The sequence below is a fragment of the Geospiza fortis genome, unplaced genomic scaffold (assembly GCF_000277835.1).
Source record: "Geospiza fortis unplaced genomic scaffold, GeoFor_1.0 scaffold452, whole genome shotgun sequence".
Classification (NCBI taxonomy): Eukaryota; Metazoa; Chordata; class Aves; order Passeriformes; family Thraupidae; genus Geospiza; species Geospiza fortis.
This window is the reverse complement of record NW_005054369.1, coordinates 2,531,661-2,555,194: the sequence shown is the minus strand read 5'-3', so window position 1 is coordinate 2,555,194 and position 23,534 is coordinate 2,531,661. Positions and strand designations below refer to the sequence as shown.

At 43.0% G+C, this 23,534-nt stretch overlaps 1 protein-coding gene across 1 annotated transcript in view; it reads right to left on the bottom strand.

The window, feature by feature from the left end:
- Positions 1-23,534, bottom strand: part of DOCK1 (dedicator of cytokinesis 1) — a 254,970-nt gene that overhangs the window by 116,138 nt on the left and 115,298 nt on the right. Inside the window, exon 28 of the mRNA XM_014308424.2 lies at positions 5,705-5,806. Within this exon, the coding sequence (XP_014163899.1) occupies positions 5,705-5,806 (102 nt within the window). The remainder of the gene's footprint in view (positions 1-5,704; positions 5,807-23,534) is intronic.

Below are 23,534 nucleotides of genomic sequence, written 5' to 3'. Positions count from 1 at the left end.
AGGTGCCCGCAAAGACCCTCCGGTTCCACCGCCTGCCATGGCAGGGACACCTTCCACCATCCCAGGTTGCTCCAAGCTCTGTCCAACCTGGCCTGGGACACTTCCAGGGATCCAGGGGCAGCCACAGCTGCTCTGGGCATCCTGTTCCAGGGCCTCAGCACCCTCACAGGGAAGAATTTCTTCCTAATATTCAACCCAACCTTGCCCTCTGGCAGTGGGCGCCATTCCCTGTGTCCTGTCCCTCCATGCCTTGTCCCCAGTCCCTCTCCAGCTCTCCTGGAGCCCCTTCAGGCCCTGCAAGGGGTTCTGAGCTCTCCCTGGAGCCTTCTCCTCTCCAGGCTGGTCCTTCCTGATCCCCATCTTTCTGCTGGAGATTCTCACTTCCCAAATACTGCTGCAAAAGCACTTTGTGCAAACATCCCCCTCTGGATTCAGGGGAAATGAGCTCAGATGGGTTTGTGTGACTTAAAACCAACCCAGTTAACCCAGCTGATTTTGACCAGCTGACAGCTTCTCTGGGCACCCTGTGCCTGGGCCTGCCCACCCTCACAGCCAGGAATTCCTAATTCCCAATGTCCCATCCATCCCTGTCCTCTGGCAGTGGGAGCCGTTCCCTGGGTCCTGTCCCTCCAGACCCTGGTAAATATTGTCTCTCCATGTTTGTTATCTCACAAAGCAATGTGAAATTTCCCCTCTCTGGAGCCACCCCAGACCCACCTGGACCCTGGCCTGGCAGGAGTTGGACTGGGTGATTTCCAGAAGTCCCTTCCAACCCCAGCTATTCTGGAATTCTGGCAACTTCCAGGGTACTGGGCTCCACCATGCGCACAACGCTCCTGGTGAAAAAGCTCCTCTGTCATTTTACCACACAACATCAGCAAGGACCACAGAATCCAGAAGGGTCAAGTGGGAAAAGCCACCCAGGACCACCAAATCCAACCTCTGACTAAACACCACCGTGCCCAGCAAACAGATCCTGCTGCTTTGGCATGGATGGACAGCAAATCTGGAGCTGCTCCTGGTTCAGATGTCACCACTGCCACCACTCATCCATCCCACAGCCTCTCCTCCAGCTCAGGAAAACCTGCCTTCAGTTAAGAGCTCAACCTGCAGATTTCCTGCTCATTTTTTCTGTGTTTTGGCGACAGAATTCCATTGATGATGATTTGGTTCCTTCCTGAGCCTGGGGGTTCTGACCTACTTTGCTGATTCAGCTCTGCATTTCCATCCCCTGATATTTACATTTTAATAACCCCATGCTCACCCAGGTACTTTAAATAATGCTCTGTAACAACTGAGCTAATTATTGATCAAATAAAAGGTTCCTGATGCTCACCTGGGGTTTATGCATTCGTAATATTGCTCTTTTTTCCATTTTATGGTTCTCATAGAAAAGAAAATGGTTTGGATGAATTAACCTCATTTTATGAGGAAAACTCAGGGTTTTGAGGGGCTGGGAAGAGAGGGAAGCCACCAGGACAAGAAAAAGCTGCTTATTTTCAGAATAACTGAAAGCAGGACAAATATTCCTGAATGGAAAACCTGTACTAAAGGGGGAAGGGTTACAATTCCTGCTCCCCCTCCAACTACAAACACAAATCCTATTTAATAGGAAATAGAATTCACAGCAGGTAAGATCCCTAAAAAATTCCCATCCACTGATGGAAAGGAAACAGCCTGAGCTCAGCCTGAGATTCTCCGCATGGCAGAACATTAACAAGCATTTTTTGTCAACTAAACCACATCTGTCTCAAATAAAAATATTTTTTACCAAGTAAAAAGAGGAAAAAAAATCAGTCCCAGAAATAACCTCCCTGATCTCAGATAATATTTCATCTCAGGATGACAGCAGAATCACAGATTTTGATTTTACAGAATCACAGCAGAGTCTGGGCTGGAAGGGATCTTAAAGCAAGAAATTCCTCTTTGAACAGACATTCCTTAATAAATCTAAACTCTCTATTCTGCAGAGAGGTAAAAGACTGGTTTTATTGCACTCCACCTCATCTTTTTGAAGACTTTTGAGGCCAAATATGACCATTATAATAATCTAAACCTGCCACCTACATAACACAGACCATAAAGTTTCCTCCAGCACTTCCAGCCCTGAGCTTCCAACTCCTGCTTGAGCAAGAGCAGATGCTGAAGGAAGATTTAAGGGTCTCCAGTGGTGAAAAAGAAACCACAGCTTAAGTTTTCCCTCCTTCATGCCTTTTTTTTTTTTAAGAAGAAGCTTTTCATTTCTGCCTGGCTGAATTTAGTCTCAGTTCTAAATCACTGCTTTGTGATTAAAGGGAAGCCTCTGCAATAGGAGGAGCAGTTGTCACCTCTAGCTCTGGGTTTAAAAGCAAAGACTCCTGGATTTCAGTTCTATTGGCTGAGTCAAATGAGAGTGGTACAAAAAATTGCTAGGTTAACAAAGTGGAAAAAAATATAAAAACAAAGAGAAAGAAAATTTAGTTTACTCCCTGTAGTTTCCTTAACCTCACAGGGTTAACAACGCTCTGCCAATAAACCTCCACACCTTAATGAATATGATTTAAAATCAGCTCTGAGCTTTAGAGACGCCAGAGCAGTGCAAAGAGAGGCTGAAAACTGGAACAGGGCAAAGAGTTCAAACCTTGTCCAACACAGGCAGAAAGAAGAATGACACAAATTCAAGACAAACTGGGAAGTCCAATCATTAAAATTACACAAAGGAAAGAACCTGAGTTGCTTTTCTCCTTCCTTCTGCTATGACCATTCTTTTCAGCTCTTTCTCTGCACTTAGTTTGGGAATGTTCTGCTCTTGGTGCCCATCCATGTAAATGCTCCAAGATCCCAAAGGAATCTGAGTGGGAAGCAGCCCTTCCCATGCTGTGATCCTACTTCCAGCAATTTGCAGTTGGACTTTGCCTTCCCCCTCCCAAAACGACAACTCTGAGCGACGCCAGAGCAGTGCAAAGAGAGGCTGAAAACTCAGGATTTTGAGGGGCTGGGAAGAGAGGGAAGCCACCAGGACAAGAAAAAGCTGCTTATTTTCAGAATAACTGAAAGCAGGACAAATATTCCTGAATGGAAAACCTGTACTAAAGGGGGAAGGGTTACAATTCCTGCTCCCCCTCCAACTACAAACACAAATCCTATTTAATAGGAAATAGAATTCACAGCAGGTAAGACCCCTAAAAAATTCCCATCCACTGATGGAAAGGAAACAGCCTGAGCTCAGCCTGAGATTCTCCGCATGGCAGAACATTAACAAGCATTTTTTGTCAACTAAACCACATCTGTCTCAAATAAAAATATTTTTTACCAAGTAAAAAGAGGAAAAAAAATCAGTCCCAGAAATAACCTCCCTGATCTCAGATAATATTTCATCTCAGGATGACAGCAGAATCACAGATTTTGATTTTACAGAATCACAGCAGAGTCTGGGCTGGAAGGGATCTTAAAGCAAGAAATTCCTCTTTGAACAGACATTCCTTAATAAATCTAAACTCTCTATTCTGCAGAGAGGTAAAAGACTGGTTTTATTGCACTCCACCTCATCTTTTTGAAGACTTTTGAGGCCAAATATGACCATTATAATAATCTAAACCTGCCACCTACATAACACAGACCATAAAGTTTCCTCCAGCACTTCCAGCCCTGAGCTTCTAACTCCTGCTTGAGCAAGAGCAGATGCTGAAGGAAGATTTAAGGGTCTCCAGTGGTGAAAAAGAAACCACAGCTTAAGTTTTCCCTCCTTCGTGCCTTTTTTTTTTTTAAGAAGAAGCTTTTCATTTCTGCCTGGCTGAATTTAGTCTCAGTTCTAAATCACTGCTTTGTGATTAAAGGGAAGCCTCTGCAATAGGAGGAGCAGTTGTCACCTCTAGCTCTGGGTTTAAAAGCAAAGACTCCTGGATTTCAGTTCTATTGGCTGAGTCAAATGAGAGTGGTACAAAAAATTGCTAGGTTAACAAAGTGGAAAAAAATATAAAAACAAAGAGAAAGAAAATTTAGTTTACTCCCTGTAGTTTCCTTAACCTCACAGGGTTAACAACGCTCTGCCAATAAACCTCCACACCTTAATGAATATGATTTAAAATCAGCTCTGAGCTTTAGAGACGCCAGAGCAGTGCAAAGAGAGGCTGAAAACTGGAACAGGGCAAAGAGTTCAAACCTTGTCCAACACAGGCAGAAAGAAGAATGACACAAATTCAAGACAAACTGGGAAGTCCAATCATTAAAATTACACAAAGGAAAGAACCTGAGTTGCTTTTCTCCTTCCTTCTGCTATGACCATTCTTTTCAGCTCTTTCTCTGCACTTAGTTTGGGAATGTTCTGCTCTTGGTGCCCATCCATGTAAATGCTCCAAGATCCCAAAGGAATCTGAGTGGGAAGCAGCCCTTCCCATGCTGTGATCCTACTTCCAGCAATTTGCAGTTGGACTTTGCCTTCCCCCTCCCAAAACGACAACTCTGAGCGACGCCAGAGCAGTGCAAAGAGAGGCTGAAAACTGCAACAGGGCAAAGAGCTCAAACCTTGCCCAATACAGGCAGGAAGAAAAATAACACAAATTCAAGACAAACTGGGAAGTCCAAACAGTAATATTACACAAAGGAAAGACCCTGAGTTGCTTTTCTTTTCCCTCTGCTATATCCACTTTTTTCAGCCCATTATCTGCACTTAATTTGGGAATGTTCTACTGTCAGTGCCCATCCATGTGAATGTTCCAAGATCCCAAAGGAGGCCCAGCTCTTCCCATGCTGTAATCTTATTCCCAGCAATTTGCAGCTGGACTTTGCCTTCTCCCTTTAAAAACAGCAACTCTGAGCTTTAGAGATGCCAGAGCAGTGCAAAGAGAGGCTGAAAACTGGAACAGGGTTAAGAGCTCAAACCTTGCCCAACACGGGCAGAAAGGAGAATAACACAAATTCAACACAAACTGGGAAGTCCAAACATGAAAATTACACAAAGGAAAGGTCCTGGCATTGTTCTGGTGGGGCTGGAGGAAGAAGAGAAGCTGAGGAAGGATCCAAGCCCAGCTGGGAGCTGCCTGGAGCACCCCAGGGTGGCAGAGGGGATGGGTGCTCACTGACTGCTGGAGCCCAGCCAGGGAGTTGGGTGTCCCCTCCCAGCCCTGCCTGGCCATATGGCAGTGGCACTTTCAGGTTATTACAGAGTTATCTCCTCAGCTATAAACTCCCTTCTATTATGCTTTAATTAACTTGGGTTGTTGCCTCAGCCAGGCTACCCAATGACTCTGAGAAGACAAATTTCAATTATTATTGCTTATTTAACAACTAAGGGCATCTTTAAGGTTAAAGTGTTTTGCATAAAAGGGAAAAGGGAAAGCGAGCAGATCTCTAAGTAAAAGCTACTTCAAGAAACAAAATCAGGACATCTGGAAGATTTAACACTGAAAGTTCCTTTCCTAAGAAAGCCTTTTTAATATTCTTTTTCTTCTTTCCTTACCAGATTTTAGTAATGTCTCATCACTACTATTTTTACTGCTTTCTTTTAATTGCCTTCAATCCACTGTCTCATGTTTTTAAGCACTGAACAGCTCCAGCTGTACTCCTGTGCATGTCACAGTGCCTAAATCATTATTTTCTATTAAATCTGTAATGCCAAACACATTTTGTTCACATCTCACAAGTGCATTTAATGACCAGTAACAGGAAAAAAAACCCAAACACAAGCTGAGCCATCTTATGAAGAGATAAAACAAATGAAACTCACCACAACATCCGACCTCATCTTGCCAAAAGTCTTGATTAAATGGGCATAGTGGTAATCCTCCATTTGCCTCAGGATGGCTGTCATGCAGGCCACAAAACTCCCCTGGCAAAAAGCAAAGGCAAGGAATCCATTATTTAGGATAATGCAACATAACACTGGCTATCAAAACCCAATATTGCTAGAGAGAACCACAGAATGCAGTGGAGATTATTCTATCATTAAAATTCATTCATGGATATGCAAAATTCTGTCAAGGAAACAAAAAAAAAAACCCATCTCCAAAAGTTTCCAGTTTCCAATTTCATGGGTTTATCACTGAAGCTTTTGCGACATATTCTTCTTCTAAAAATTGCTCAGACATTAAAGTGTCTGCAAGGTAATAAACAGCACTCCTAAAAATATCACACAATATCAGCATTTGCATTTGGAAAGTCAATATTCTGCTCAAGGAAGAAATCTCTTCAAAATTATCATATTGAGCATTGAGCTAAACCAACCCCAAGTTTCCATTTCGCTGCGTGGTATTTTCAGATACAGTGATGCTTAAAAAACCACCACCAAAATCCAGTGAATTCCATCAAACCAGAAGAGCAGCACCATCCAGATCTCTCTCAAAGCACAGAAAGAGTAAAAAATGACCAAAAGAAAGTTTAGTTTTTCCTTCTGGTGGGTGAAAGTGTTGTAGTAACAATCCAACCCATTCCCAAGGCTCCTAGAGGTAGTAAAATCCCAAAAATGGCAGTTTCTTGTCCATCCTCCCTCTCTGCCTATCTGCTAAAAGCCTGTTAATGATGTCCATATCTTTTCTGGTCTTTAATGCAGGAGGAAAAACATTAAAAATTGGTAAAACCCCCATCAGAATGACTTAGAAAATAAGGGATTCTTTCTGTGGTTTGACAGAATTGCAACTCCCCCTTTCTGTGCTGTTTTCCAGGTTATTCCATGCCACAGCCCAGGAGAATGCTCAGGAATTTTTCTCTTCATAAAGGCACAGAGCCTTTATTGTTACCTTTAAGTTCAGCATTAATTTCAATTTAAAATCTTTATTTCCACATCAATCCAAGTAATTGAGATTGAACCTGAAATGACACTGGGTCACCTGCATGTGCTCTGAGCCCTCTTATTTATAGAATTTAGAGGTTAACCTTAAATTCCACCCGACCAGCACTCCTGGAATTTGCTTTTCTCCTGCAATGGAGCTGAGATCTAAACTCCTACAGGACTGATTTTGTCCATGTGGGAATATTGGATTTTCCAGAGGATGCTGAGGTACTTGATGGGAGCTCTGTGGCACCTGCAAAATCCATGAATATGGAAGGAAAGTCCACCTGAGCTGCTGTTCTGGGACATCAAAAGAACTTTCTAACAAGAACAGAATCTGGGGCTCTACAAAGACAACGTTTCCTACTATGAAATGGAAATAAGACAGGACCATGTCAGAAACCCAAACATTAATTGTCAAATCAGTGCCTAATGAGCTCCTGGCACAGCAAACACTGGGCTTGATAGGAACCAATAGGAGAGCTGGGTAAAAACCTGGAATGGCTGCTGGAGTTAAAAATAAATACAAGAAGCAAATAGAAATGGAACACGAACAGGAGGGGATTCTGTAGTGCTGTAAGTTTTAGTTAGAATGACAGAAACTTGTTAAATGTTGTCATTTCAGCTCAGGCTGAGCCCCCAGAGTGTTACTGAGCAGACTGGGTGATGGTCTTTAACCAGTTACCAACACTTCTTCCTGTTTCCCTGCATTAAAATAATGATTCATGCTCATCTTGTTGTTTATCTTGGTAATAAAAACCCTTCCTTTGATACAGAATTGTTCCTTGAATCCAACATTGCATCCCTGCTTCAACACTGATCTGCACATCCCCACCTACAAACCTGTTCAAGGCCCTGCTGGAAGGAAAATCTATTTAATATTAGGAGGAAAGTACAACTACCAGTCATCATTTCCTTTGTGAGGTATCACTTGCAGCCAGCACACTCTTAATTACAATGCTAATAAAGGTTTGTAATTATTTAGAGGTAATATTTGTACTCTAGGTGTTTTTAATATGCCCTAACTAGTTAGCAATAGCTAACAACATGATTAGATTTTAATCTTAAGTTGATTTTTAATCTTCAGCTGTATTTGGAGATCATTTTCATCATCTACAGACCAGCACTGGCAGCAATATATAGAAAAAAGGTACCTAATTCTCTAAAAAATCAATTTCAATTTGAGCCATAGGAATAATTGCAAAGCTGTGTTTACCCAGCCAGTCCTGCAAGGGGTTTCCATTGTGCTGGGAATTTCTCAGCTATTTATTCACTGAAATAGTGGCAGGCTTTACCCTGCAAGTCCTTCCCTATTGCAAAGCTCAGAAATGAGCTGGTCACACAGACAGGAAGATCATTAAAGAATATCCACTAGAGAAGCATTTTGCCAGCAGGTTGCTGCAATTCCCGCCTCTCCTGGATTGTTTCTTCCCAAACCAGGGCCACTGAGGGTCCCCCTGGGCCAGCAGGGCTGGGAAGTGCCCAGCAGGAAAGGCCCTGGGGGTGCTGAGGGGTGGAATGAACCCAGATGTGCCCGAGGCCACCGGCACCTGGATTGGAGCAGGAATTGTGTGACCACAGGCAGCAGGAACTGTCCCCTGTCCCCTGATTGCTGAAGCTTTTCTCAGGAGCATCACATCAGGAAGGGCAGGAGGAAGACCCAAACCAAAGTAGAATCCCCTCCTAAGGCACAGAAATTTCTCTCTATGTATAACAGTGTCCCCTGTGCTGGCACTGCTGAGGGACCTCAAAGCCTGGGGACAGTCTGGATCCTGCAGGACAAGAGGGACATGGAGGGGCTGGAGAGTGACCAGGGAAGGGAAAGGAGCTGGGAAGGGGCTGGAGAATCCCTGAGGAGCTGGGAAGGGGCTGGAGAATCCCTGAGGGAGCTGGGAAGGGGCTGGAGAATCCCTGAGGAGCCGGGAAGGGAATGGAGAGTCCCTGAGGAGCTGGGCAGGGGCTCACCTGGAGCAAAGGAGGCTCAGGGGCCCCTGTGGCTCTGCACAGCTCCTGCCAGGAGGGCACAGCCGGGGGGGTTGGGCTGTGCTCCAGGGAACAGGGACAGGAGCAGAGGGAACGGCCTCAGGCTGGGCCAGGGCAGCTCAGGGTGGATTTTGGGAACAATTTCCTCATGGAAAGGTTTATCCAGGCCTGGCACAGCTGCCCAGGGCAGTGCTGGAGTTCCCATCCCTGGAGGAGTTTAAAATCCCTGTGGATGTCGCACTTGGGGACATGAAGCAGTGGTGGCCTTGGCAGGGCTGGGAGTGGTTGGACTCAATGATCTCAGAGATGTTTTCAAACGCTGATGATTCCATGATTCTCTTCTACGTTTGAAATATTCCCAAAGCAAAGTCACAGGAATCCAGGATATCTGCCCAAAGGGAAGCCACATGCAGCTCCCAAACAGGATGAGGGAAAATTCTGCTCCATTAAAAGAAAACAAACCTAAACCCAACACCAAGGCATTCCTTTTTTCCTTGGAAAGGATGCCTGATTATTTAGAAACACTTTTTATATTTTAAAAAATGAATATGCTGTTCTAAACTGTGAAATTACTTCTGATTTCTGTAAAATTCAGTTCTGAGGGAAAACTTGAAGAGGCACAGGAATGCTCCAAAATTACTTATTTTCCTAAATTGCCTTTAAAATAAAACACTCAGTGTTTAAATGGCTCTGGAACAGGAACAAGAAGGGAAATTTTAGTTTTAAATAATCCCCACAAGTAATATTAACACTGAGAAATTCCAGAATGAGAAGAGGATTCCCTGCAGGACAGACCACACATGCCAACACTTGTCTCCCTCAGGGATAAAAGATCCTGTTTTAAACAGGCTTGTCCATTTTCCCCCAGTGAAATATTTAAATTGGAATATTAAGCTCTTTATGTACAGTGAGAAAATCTAGAGAAATCAAACCTACACTCAGCTTAGTGATGTCTTACTAAAATGTCCCTGTTACCACCGTCAGGAATAGATGAAAAAGTCTAAGTTCCATTTATTTTTTCCATTAAGTTTTCCTGATGTGACCTTAAAAGACTACACAGCTAAATAAATAAATGGATGAATATATAATAAAAAAAACCTCAAACAAAATCACTTGAATTAATTCACTACATTTTGGCTTTCAGAACATTTCCACAGAATTTACTTTGCTGGAAAGGATTTAAGTCCCTCACAAAGATTAAAAAGATGAAGTTTTCTCTCTGCTTATAACTTGTATTCTCTCTATATTAGCAACAAATAAAGAACTAAAAATCAATTGTTATCAATTCTAGAAGCCACTCATTAAATTGTCACTGCTTACGGACTCACAGGATAAAAATCCAACTTTAAAATGTCCCAAATTTCATCTTTTTGCCATGTGAAAATGTAAAATCCAATTTGTCTGCAGACAAGTTTGCTCACTTCAATAATAATATTTTATGTAATTTATAGTAGAAAGGTATTACAGAACCCAGCATGAATAAGGCAGAGGACCTTCCATCATTTCTTCTCTTCAAGAATATTTTATATTATAAAATAGATAAAGATATGGATGGAAGTTTCAGCTTCCAGGGCATCCTGAAAGGAGTTTGATTCCTGAAGCTTTTCCCAGGGGCATCACACCAGGAAGAGCAGGAGAAAGACCCAACACAAAGCAGAATCCCCCTCAAGGCACAGAAACTTCTTTCAATGTATAACAATTCATACATGTATTTCTCAAACTATTAAAACCAACATTTCTTTCCTTGTAATACAAAATCCCACAGTAAATTCAGCAGCACCTTCAGAGACAAAATTATTTCATGGCTACAGCAGCAGGATAAAAACAAGTGCAAAACGTTCCCATTTATCACATTTTTTACTGGATACACAGAATATTCCATTTCCTCAGGCCAAACCCTGCCTCTTGAACAAGAGAATAGAACATGTGAGCCTTTTTCCTTGCAGGAACAGAAGTTCCCACCTGCAATAGTGGCAGTGATAAATATCTGGGCAGTCTCCTGCTGCCACAAACATTCATTTGAAGCACCTTTTTGCCAATCAAGATGCAGTAAGGTATTTTCAGTGACAAACTTTGCTTTCAGAGCTCCTGGAAAAGATGCGAAACCTCCTTCACCTGATGTGACTTAAGGAGTTCAGAACCTCCCTAAGCAGCAAAACCGATTTTAGGTCAAGCCAGGGAAGTCCATGCAGAATGCAGAGCTCTGACATGGGAGCTTAGAGGTGAAAATGAGTTTATTTAGTCTCCAAACCTTGTTTTACCTCAAGAAGTACTTTACAGACCCTGATTTGATCTCTGACAATTCCATCTCAGTCAATAGAAAACTTGTTTTAAAAGGAAAACTTTTCCAGCAATGAGTCCCTGAAGGACTGGATGCAGGGAAAGCCCTTTGGGAAGGGAAGCAAAGGGATTTTCACAAAGATCCCAACCAAAATCCAGCCCTGACTGTGGCCGTGGCATCTGAAGGAGCTGATAAGAAGGATGGAGAGGGAATATTGACACAGGGAATGGCCAGAGGGCAGGGATGGATGGGATATTGGGAATTGGGAATCCTTCCCTGGCAGGGTGGCCAGGGGCTGGGATGGAATTCCCAGAGAATCCCCTGGATCCCTGGAAGTGTCTAAGGCCAGGTTGGACATTGGGGCTGGGAGCACCTGGGACAGTGGGAGGTGGGATGGGATGGGATGGGATGGGATGGGATGGGATGCCATGCCATACCATGCCATGCCATGCCATGCCATGCCATGCCATGCCATGCCATGGGCTTTGAGGTTTTTCCAAACCATTCCACGATTCTGTGATTCCAAGATCGCAGCAGCTCCACTGAAATTCACTTTGCACAAGGTTTATTTGTTAGGAAGTTGATGGTAACACAGTGGGAATAGACAAAAAAAGTCCCCTGATTCAAAAGTGCTTTGCACCAACTTCTGTAAAAAGCAGGCAAAAAAAACTAATGAGATGTTTTAGCAACACCATTTATCATGTTTCTAAGGCTTTTTTGCAAAAAAAAAAAGTCCATTTTAACCAAAAAATGTTTCTCTTTTAAAAGCTCCATGCAGCGTCAGTATTGAACAGTGCCCTTCAATGGAACCCACAGTGCTCAGGAGTTCTCAAGGTCAGTACATTTATTTCTGGTTTTCTAAATGCATTTGCCTTTCCTCATGGTTTTTTTTCCTCCCTCCGCTACACTAAACATTATTTCACTGAAAATCTACAGAACTGCCCTCAATAAATCTGTTTCAGGTATCTTGGTTTACACATCTATTAATGCTGATAATAAAATTATAAATGCAGCCATAAAATACAGAAAACAACTGAATTTATGGGAATGGCCAGTACTCAAACACTAAAAAATAAAAAGGAAAACCCATAAAAAAATGTTTTAAAGTAATTTTGCAAAAATACAGCATTGGATATGGGAATATAACCCTGGTGCCAGTGCCTCACCACCCTCACAGGGAAGAATTTCTCTCTAATATCCAATCTAAATCTCCCCTCCTTCATTTGAAAGCCATTCCCTGCTTTCCTGCCACTCCATGCCCCTGTAGATATTTCCTTCAAAAAGTCACTGAGGAGGAACAACAAAACCAAACCTATGACAATGAGAAACCCTATTTTATTTATCAAACACAATTAATGTTGGAAGCCATGTAAAAAACTTCGATGCAGACCAAGAAAAAGAATTAAAGAAAAAGATAAACCTAAAAAGGATATTATAATTGGAGACAAGTGGCAGTAATTGGGTTAGCCCACAGATATTTGGGATATTGTCTCTGCAGCACTGGTACCACCATGACAAATTATGGGAACAAGAGGGAGAGAAATGATCTTTTAAATGATAATCTTCACACCAGACAGGTGATGCTGCCAGATGAATACACTCCTAAAAGCAACAGTCATTTTGAAGACAAATGATCCCACTTTTGGCGCTTCTCATCCTCCTGTTTTAATGTAAATTATTTAGCAACTGCTTTATTGAGGGGCTCAGCGAGCATGAGAGATAAGAAATGTGTGCAATCCAAATTTAATTGATGAAACCACGCAGTTCACAGATCCCTGGATTAAAAAGCTCCTTGCAGGAGGAGGTCTCTTTGGGAAGCTTTTGCATTTTGTAATTAATTCCTACCTTTGGTTCACTCAGCACATCAACCATCACACCATACCCCGGGGGCTGTTCCCTTCCCCAGGTTTTGGGACAGAACACAGAGGATATGGGAAGGTTTATGGGATGCAGGCTCTGATGTGGTGCTGTTCCCAGCTCTCAGAGCTGCAGAAGGTGACCCAGTCCTTGCAGACAGGAATTACTGCCAGGCTCTCATCAGTGGGGAAAATAAAGGCAGGGCTCTCTCCACATTTGCATGACATCAAAATGAAATCCCCAGCACAGGCAATGTTCTCATTCCCTCCTCCCCAAAGAGCAGGAAAGTGATGAAATCCACAAAGACTGAGAAGAGGCTGGTCCTTTGTTCTGACTTCTCTCACTTCAGCTCAATTTTGTGTGATATTTTATGCTACAGCAGCAAATTAATGCTATTTATACAAATGCATGTATCAATAATGGTAAATAAGAGAAATACAATTTCCAGACAGGTCACATTTCAAGTGAGAATTTCTGTTCCAATATTGGCAGATAAGAGGAGCTGAACAGATTAAAACCCAATAGCAGCAAACAGGGGATTTCACAGGAGTGAAATTGCTCTTCTCTGCCTACAGGAATGTCCTCACCTTACCTGGCTCTTCCCTTGGAATTTGCCTCCCAAATCACTCATTCCATCCCAGCACAGGCAGGGACACCTTCACTATCCCAGGGGGCTCCAAGCCTGTCCAGCCTGGCCTTGGGCACTGCCAGGGATCCAGGAGCAGCCACAGCTGCTCTGGGAATTCCATCCCAGACAGGAATTCCTAATTCCCAATCTCCCACCCATCTGGCAGTGGGAGCCATTCCCTGTGTGCTGTCCCTCCATCCCTTGTCCCCAGTCCCTCTCCAGCTCTCCTGGAGCCCCTTTAGCCACTAGACTGGGCTCTGAGCTCTCCCTGGAGCCTCTCCAGGCTGGACAATCCCAAATTCCCAGCCTGGCTCCAGAGCAGAGCACAGGAGTTTTATCCTTGTCCCACATGCAGAAGTTGTCTCTTGCACAATTTTACTTCATCTGTAACTTCTGCAGATTGTTCAATTTCATAAAACGTTTGCAAGGAGCAGAGGAAAATTTCAACAGCATTTCCCTTTTCCAACAGAGATTCATAAGCTCAGGTCTCTACATTTTCCAGGAGCTGTCTGCAGGTGTTTGGAGAAGCAGCCATATCTCCTCTCAAGGAACACAGACCTGTTTAATACTTTGCATTTAATTAAAGGGAGCAGTAAAGTCCTCATCTGCAGAACCTGAACACGAGAATATGTGGGCTGAGTCTCCAAGAATGACCCAATTCTTCCCTAACATTATTAAATTCGAATTTTGTTTCTTATTAAACTCACAGCAACTCAGAAGACTTTGGGGGATTCTCTCAGACAACTCAGTGCTAAACAATGTGCAGTCTCCAGAAGAGCTTCAAAGGTGCCTCATGAAAAGAACATGAAATCAATCTCTAAGCTGCAATTTAAGCAAAAGGAGAGGAACTTTTCTATTGTGGAAAAGTGAATTAATTAAACCCCTCTTTTATTATCATTTGGGACGATGACCAAAATGTTCAGCAGAATAAGCTCCAACAGGATGCTGCTGATAAAAGGCTCTTTATCCTGATCCTGCCTGAACTCAGCAGAAATCCAACCCCAACAGGACAAAAGGAGACCAGCAATGAGGTAAAGGACAAACTGCCTGAGGTAAATGGACAGTGTGGACCTAGGAATTTCCTGTCATACACAAGATTTTTGCTTTTATATTGATTTTGAATCAGTAACATATTTAGAAGTTAAGAAACAAACTGAACATGTTAAAAACACATCTCATTCCCTTCTCCATTCCATGGAAAAGCCAAGATCACAGAATCCCAGGCTGGTTTGGGTTGGCAGTGATGCCTCAGGTTTGGCTTTTCTATTTTTCACATTCTGTGCTGCTTTAGTGTGTGGGTCTGAGCTTCACATCAGGGGATGGTGAGCTCTGTGCACAGAGCAGGGAGACAAAACAATTCCTGCTCCAGCTGGGCACCAAGGACAAATGATCCAAATCTCAGCCCAGGAGCACAAACCCCGTGGGCTGGAGAGAGAAAAACAAGCAGGGTGGGACTGCAGGGGCTAAAGCTGGAATGGGACAATGCACTGCAAGGTGCAAATGGAGCAGAACTGATCCCAGTGACAGACCCCGTGCCCGGCCGTGCAGTTTGGGGCCATTTTGGTTCATCTTGGGTGCAGCCCTGGCTGGGCTCTTGTGCTGCCCAAGGTGGATCCATGGAGGAGATCCTTGGAATAAATCCCTGCTCTTTTCTGTGACGCTGTCCAGTCTCTGCTCTAGGGCAGCCTGAACAAGGCAAGAGAAGGGACCTTAAGGCTCATCCCATCCCACCCCTGCCATGGCCAAGGACACTTCCCACTGTCCCAGCTCCCTCCAAGCCCTGTCCAGCCTGGCCTTGGACACTTCCAGGGATCTCCTTCTGAAGGAAAGAATGGAATATTTGCTCAGGAAGCTCTGCTGCTTCCAGATGAAGCTAATTCAGGTTTCTCTGTACTTGCAAGTCAACCATAAACCCACCTAGAATATTTTAGGAGAATAGCTTATTTATTTTCTCACTAAACCAAAGGTGCAAAACATGTTTTGACAATTTTCCTCATGACAGCCAGCACACTCCATGTATTCCAGCAACAACAAAACATTCTGAAGTCCTGGTTTTCCACCACCAAAATAAATTCTGACATATAATTGAATTTTATTTTCCTCCCCAACTTTGTTCTGGCAGAAATCAGAAGGGAAAGAAGTAAATCCCTCCCAAATAAGGAGTCGTTTATCACATTCTAACAACAACACTCCCACATTAACAACAGGATTAGAGATGGATCTTCAGCTCTGGAATTGCTTTCCCCTACCTACAGCCCCAGCGTGTGGGCAACAAAAGCAACTTAAGTTGAGAGATGTTTTTTAATTACACAACCACACTTAAATAAGAACTGATCTCTCCTTGGAAAAAGCAATTAAATCCAAACCAAGATTAAAATCAGTGATTTAAAACATGCCAAAGTGAAAATCAGCTCCTGGGCTGCAGGGGCAGGACAGGGAATGCTCCTGGGCAGGGGCTGGTTTGCTCCAAGAGCTCAGCTCACCCTTCCTACACCATTCCAAGAAAATGCATGGATATCCCATGATTCATATCCCTTTTTTCCATATTTTTTCCTCCCATCTGGGCAGTAACAACAGGACCAAGCAGAATCTCTTTTCCAGGCTCTGATATTCAGGTTCATGCCCAGACTCACCCAGGATTTCCCATCCCAGCCCTGGAGATCCAGGAATCTGTCCCAAGGGGAAGCCAGCAAAGGGAAATCAGCTTTAAGATGGATTCAAAATATAAAATAAATATTAAGAAAAAATTTAAAATCAGTGCACAGGCTACTGCAAAACCTTAGTGCAATGGTAGGGAGTGGAACTAAATTTTCTTTAAGGCCCCTCCCAGTTAATATCACAGAATTCAAATATTTCTGTATTTCTGAATGTTACAGTACTACTTATATACACTAAAAATACAAAAAAATGGAAAAGAAAAATACTAAAATATCCCAATTATTTTCAGGGCCCATCTTTCAATCTCAAAACATGAGATTTTTTTCTTACTTTTGTAATTTCCATGCATTTAAAACCACCCCAACTAAATTTTTGGGGGGCATAACATTTGAAACCCCAGCAGAAAATCAACCAACCCTGAGTTATGGCAGAGCCTACAACACTCATCCCACTCCTGATATTTGGCAAAAATGGGATTTGCAACTTCTCTTGTTATGGCTGAAAAATACTCATCATCTGTTGGGGAGGTAAATTTAAGCATTATTTTTAAAATGCTTTAGAAATACCTCAGAAAAGCTACTTAGAGCAAGACAAAATGTTTTTCAGAGCCAAGGAAACAGCTCTGATTAGGTTGTCCCTATAAGTAACTGTGAGGTATATGGACAATTTCTGCATAAAGAGAGCACAAACACTACCCAAAGTCATTAACTGCTAGGCAGGAATTAATATGTTTACAATTCAAGCCAAGTGATAAATATGAATATATAAAAGGCAAATATTCATTGCATCCCTGTGAATTATTAAAACTCTTTCTTTCCTTAATAAATGGAAAAATTAACATGTACGAGCATTCTGCTTTTTCCAGTTACTGGGGTTTTTTTCTAGGCAGGAATCTTATCCTTGTAACTTTTGCTAACACCTGAAATTTAAGAAAAAAAAAGGATTTTAAAAAAGGCCAAATAAACAAAAAAAAGATACTTTAAAGTTCAAGTCTGTTTAACTAAAATTTTATTAAAAACCCCACATCATGAATTGCCTGTTAAATGAGCTCCTATGGAATATCAAGGCCAGGCTGGATGAGCTTTGGAGCTACCTGGGATCATGGAAGGTGGCCCTGCCCATGGCAGGGGTGGGACTTGATGCTCCTTAAGGTTCCTCCAACCCAAACCATGATGGGATTTCACAATGAGAAGAGCAAGGGGTTTGTCCTTCCTACCCCCCAAGATTTGATGTCCCTTGTCCCAGCCACACAGACACCTGTGACATGATGTGTCAGCTTCCACAATGCCACCACCTGTCCTTCTGTCACCACCTTGAGTCCCCAGGAGCTCTCCCACAAGACATCAAGTCCCTCATTAGATAATCAGTTGCTGCAGATCTTATCTGTCACCTGGTAATTGATGTGAAATAACAAAATTATGCTTCCAAACAAAGCCTGTAGCTCGTCACTCCAGCTCATCGTACTGAGGACAAGTTGAGCTCAAGCAGAGCCCTGGTGATGTTTCCTACCAGGCTTCAATGAAAGCTTTGATTTCCATCAGCCCACAGAGAAGTTAAACAAGTCCATAAATAAATAGAGTCTCCACAGCTTGAGGGGGACATCATAGATGGCAGGAGGAATGAGAAGGGCCACCAAAGTGACAGCCTGGAGAAGGCTCCAAGGAGAACTTCTTGTGGCCTTCAATATTTAAACAGGGCTTAGAAGAAAGATGGAGAGAGAATTTTATCTTCCCACTGTCAGAGGGCAGAGTTAAATGGGTTTTTGGGAAGGAATTGTTCCCTGGGAGAGTGGGCAGGCCCTGGCACAGGTGCCCAGAGCAGCTGTGGCTGCCCCTGGATCCCTGGCAGTGCCCAAGGCCAGGCTGGAGCAGCCTGGGATAATGGAAGGGTCCCTGCCCATGGCAGGGGGTGGAAGGGGATGAGCCTTGATGTCCCTTCAACCTAAACCACTCTGACAAGGGATGGAGAAGTTCCCTCCTGAGAAGGGGTCACGCAGTCCCAGATTCTCCCAAGAAGGCACAGCCTGGATGGATCCACATTTTCCTGAGGTTTCCAAACCCACAGCAGTGGGGAAGAAAGGAGGGCACAGCTGCTGCTCACAAGTTTCACTGTGTTAGAACCAGGAGGCAGCAGCTGAAGCCAACAGGAGATGAATTTCAAACAAATATGAGATGGGACTTTTAATCCTGGCATTTCTTTTTCCCTCCCAGGGAGCGATGGGAGCTGTGCCACGGGGACAGGCAGCTAAGGCAGCTCCACAAGGGAATGCACAAAGCAAGGAGAAGGAAAGTTTGGAGACAAGGAGCAGCCTCCACCTCCCATCCAACCAACATTCCCATCCAGGCCTGGGCACAAGGCTGCTGAGAAGGGAAGGATGTGGGTACTCTCAATTTATTAGGGCACTGCTTTGAATTCCCAGAAGAAAACTAGGGAAGTGCCACATTATTATCAAATTATAACTTTATTTCTGGGTTTGCAGAGGTTTCATCCTTTTCCTCCCCAGCAGCTCTTCCAGTTGTTGGGCTTTTCTATAATACTGATGGACACCCTTTGGATATAAAGCAGCTGCTAATTATGCTCCTCAACCACTGCTAAGTATTAATATTTAAAGTCCTGAACTTGTTTAAAAATTGAAGAAAATCAAAATGTGGTGCTGCTTTGAATGGTTTTTAATTCAGTGTCCCCAAGCCATAAAGGACAGAGCCATTTTTCCTGCACTGTGTTTTGAAGAGCCACAGACCAAGGATTAAGAAGGAATTCAAGTGGCCTCTGCTGTCAATTGTCAACTCATTAAATATCATTATCAGGCTCCCCATATTTTTCACAGCCCAACTTTTTGAAATATCTTGGGCTTTCAGGATTTCCAGACTTTTCAAAATAGTGTCTGTTCCTTTCTTAAGGTAAAACTCAGTCACAGATATTTCAATATATAAAATAACTAGGTATTTGCACAGTCAACCAGGAATTTAGCCTGCTCTTGTTTGCACAAGGCAAGTTTCTAGGTCATTTTATTTAGAAAAAATAAGTAAGGGAGGAGAAGCTCTTAATTGTGAGCATATGGCTAAATTTTAGGTGCCCATGATGCTGCAAACTGCCTCTTTATATCCCTTTTTTATTCACTGCCATCATATTTCCCTGTCATGTATCACAGTTATTAAGAGCAATTTTATTTTGGCACCTGCTTGGGGATTTTAGAAACTACACTAAAGAGTTCATTTCTGAACATTATGGCCAAAATATTTAATTTTGGTTTAGAGCACCAATAGAAATGGTGAGTTTAATTTTATTTGCACTGTTCATTATTTCCCTCTTCCATAATTTTGTAGGATTTTCATTTTTCATTTGTATAACACATTTAATTTCATTTAATTTGTTTTTTTCTGTTAAGCAAGTTTCTGTTATGCATTAGGAGCAGGCTGCTCCCTGAGCATCTAACTTGAAGGCAACATGCAAAAGCACATAAAAGTCTGTATTTTTATGCTATGTTCAAACTTTAAATAGTTCAATATTTCAAATGAGAAAACCTTCCTGAGGCTTTGGGAGTTTACATTACTTTATAACATCGAATGTTCTCCACTTTGACAGAAAAGTTGCATTAAATCCTCCATCTAATGAAATCAATGTTGTATAAATAATATATTATTCCACCAAGGAGCAAATAGGAATCAGATGCAAGTATCCCCATTATTTGTTGAATTTGCCTTTTTTCTGCCCATAACTTGAGTTTGAAGATGGAATTCATGCTCATCCCACATTTCATTAGGTGCTTAAATCTGAAACCATTTGTCTAAAGGCAATCAAAAGTACGACCAGATTTGTTGCTTTTTATTTTTAAGCAGGGCAGGATTTTTTCCCTTTGCTATAAAGCAGTCAGAGAGAAAACCCTGGAATTTGGGAAGGTCATAAAATAAATGAGATAAAGCAAAATATTAACGAAGTTGGCAGAACGCTCCTTCAAAAACATTCCCCTACATTTCCAGTTCCTCAAGACATCTTAACAAGGATGTAATTTCCCATTTGCTCTCAGAGAGCAAATCAAACAGGGTGATTTATTATTCAGATGGGCACAAAGGATTTCTGAAATGCAAAAAGAAGGGCTCTAAAAGCACAAGTCATCAGTAATGACGACAGCCTGAACTGCCTTTCAAATATGAACAAAATGCAGCCATTTAGGGGCTCATACATCACGCTCTCCCAGACCCTCATTTATTTCCCAACTGTACAGGCTGCATGAAAATGGAACCAGAATTTGGCATCTACTGAGAACATCTTTATCAGGGATGTGATTCCACACCATGGGAGAGCAGCTCAGCATTCCCACCCTTGGAAGAACAACAAAGGCTTTCCAATCACCACTTCAGTTCCCTTCCCAAAAACATCTGGGTGCTGAAAAGAAACTTTTCTGAACGATAAACACAGTGAAAATATGACAAAACTCCCACTCCTATCCCAAGAAAATGCAGATTTTCTTGATAAACATCTCCAGCAATTTGGGCTCCTGATGAGACAGCATTCAACTGGAACCCAAAATCTCAGCTTTAGCTGGCGAGACCTGCTGTTATATTTTTCTTCCAATGATCTGTACAATGGGAAATTGAGAGAGAGAACTAAATCCTGCTCATTCTTATCCCAACGAAGCACAGAAATAACCATCAGAGCTAATGAGGTTACTCAGCGTTTTTCTTCTCTGAGCAGAAAACCCACAAAGAGCAGTTCCCTCCATCAGCTGTTTAATATTTCAGCTGTGCACAGGTATTATGGGTATTAGACACATATTCTTAAATCCACTTTATCTTCAAAATGTTCCTTTAAGTAAAGAGATGTGGAATTAGCACTTTATGTATAAAGAACTGACATCAGCATAGGCTCAAATGAATTTTCCAAGCTCATGGAAAAGACTTGTTATGGAGCATGACACCCCAGCAAATCTCCCAAATTTCTGCCAAACATGATTCCAAGAGACCTTTTTCCTCTGCATCACAGCCAAGCAGAAAATATCCTCCCCCAAAGCAAGGAGCACCTCCAAGGATTGGACTGCAGGGAGACCTGCTTGAAATTCCAGCCAAGTTTGCCTTCACTTCAGCTGGAGCAGAGGAGCATATTTAACACCCCTCCATTTCTGTTCCAATGGCAGGTTGGAGGAAATAAATTAATTAATTACCTATTTAGCCCAGAAAGCCAGGCAGTTATCATCTGAAGGCATGGAAATAACCACCTAATTAATGGGAATGAAGGTTCAGCAATGTGAAAATTCTTGGTTTTAGCAAAGACAGAATGACAACACTGGTTCCAAGTGACCACAGAAAGAAAAGGCATAACTTTGTCCACAGCTCTGCTTCAAATCAAGCGAACTTCACCCTTCTTTCATCTCCAACACAGGTGGGAAGTTCTGCCACAAATTAGCCTGGTCCTGTGGAATTAACATCCCTGGGAACCCAGCTCAGGCATGTAGTGTTGGGACTTAAATATGCCTCCTAATATAATTTACTTAACATAGATCTGAAAATCCCACTGGTGCTGGTTTATCATCCCTCCTGCCCACACTGGTGGTCACCAAACACCTGGCAGGGAACTCAAGCTCTGGCTGCCACATGCCTTTCCCTGAGCTGCACCCAAGCTTTCCTGCCCAAGAACTTCACAGACTGTTCCAGAAAATTACATTTTAGTGTTCCACTGTCAGACCTGCGTGTTCTAGAGGAGCATAATCCTACAAAGCAGCTGCTCAGCAAAAAAATCCCCCCAGGCACAACATTTCCTGGGGCAGCCCTTGAGCTAAACCTGAGTGTGGGGAGGACAGGCCAGGCTGACCCTCCCACAGTCACTCAGATGTGTCCTCAGAAAATGAATGTAAGGAAAAAAGTCATGTAAAACCTGAAGTCTGTAACACCAGGCTGTGTCTGATGAATATTTCTGAATACACACACAGGTGCCTCCCTGAATTATTGATGCAATTAGCAGTGAGGGAGAAAGGCCCCTCACTGTACTTCTCCACAGAGAATGCCACAAAAAATCCATCTCACTGCCCTCCAACCCCTACTTTTCCCACTGCTGCCAGAATCCCAAGGCAGGACTTCCACCTGCACGTGTCACTGCAGCCCCAAGCAGGGCTCACTCCTCCCTGAGTGGAGAAAAAGCCAATCTGGGAAGGGAGGACACTCCATGAGAGAGAAATACATTTATCACCTAAACCAACTACAATTAATTGTCTCTTTTCTCTTTGCACCCTCTCAGGTTGAAGCCCAACCCCTCTCTCCCCTCTCAAGCATCTCTTCAACACTACATTTCATTATGCAACAGTCATGCTCAGCATTTTTAAAGGCTAAAATATTGACAAATGGGGTGATGAAGCATTTCCAATTTCCCAGTGTGTTTACTTCTATGTGCTGTTACAGTAACATGAAGCATGATAATCACGAAACACTTCATTTTTCACAAACCCTGATTTAAAAAATCCCTGTATACACCAATGGTGTCAGCAGTTATACATGAATCTGGTCCACATCAGAAAGTACTTTTGAATTCCCTAAAAACCTCCACAAGATGCTGTACAGTTTATAAGTGGGGCATATGCATAATGCTGTGTAAGACTAATCAGCCTTGAGACAACAGCTTCTAAATATCATTATGGAGAAGACAAGAATGATGTTTAACTGCTGCTTCTGTCAGACAGACTCTCCTTTCAAGTCACTCAGGATATCAAGTTATAGTATTTCCTTCCAGTAATCATGGGCTGCATAAACTCACATTTTCAGCTTGTGAAAAAGCAGCAGCATCTCCTACCACTGATCTGTTGGCTCTGAGGAAGTAGCCTGTGTTATTTCAGACGTGCTCACCCTACCATGTAATTTTACCCACGTCTGTATCCAGGCTGCAGCCAAAAAACACATTTCTTTTTGTAGAGAGAAATCCACAGAGGACCTGGAATACAGCAAGTCAGCACTGCTGGAAAGAAAAACAAAAAGAAGAAAAAAATAACAGCGTGGTGGCTACTGTTGCATCAATAAGCAGGTCGATATTGAAGTTCTTTGGAAAAAAAAAAATATATCTGATAAAATACCATGAGAGATGCTGAATGTGATCCAAGCTGCGTCACAGTCCGTAGCCCGGGGCAGAGCAGCGGGTGATGTGGGGAGCACAGCCCTGGCACCCTCGTTCAGGGATAAGGAGCGGAGGGAAGGGGGCAGCGGGAGCACCTGCACAGGTAGAGGCAGGCAGAGCAGCGGAGCTGCCCTCTGCTGACTGCCTGCTTTGCTGAACGCTGCTCCGATCCGCTCTTGCACAGCCTCACCGCGATTTCAGCGGCCGGGCTTTCCGTGACTCCCTCCCCACGGATGTCACACACACCGGGTGCCAGCCGGACCCAGGCGGGGTCCTGCCCCGTG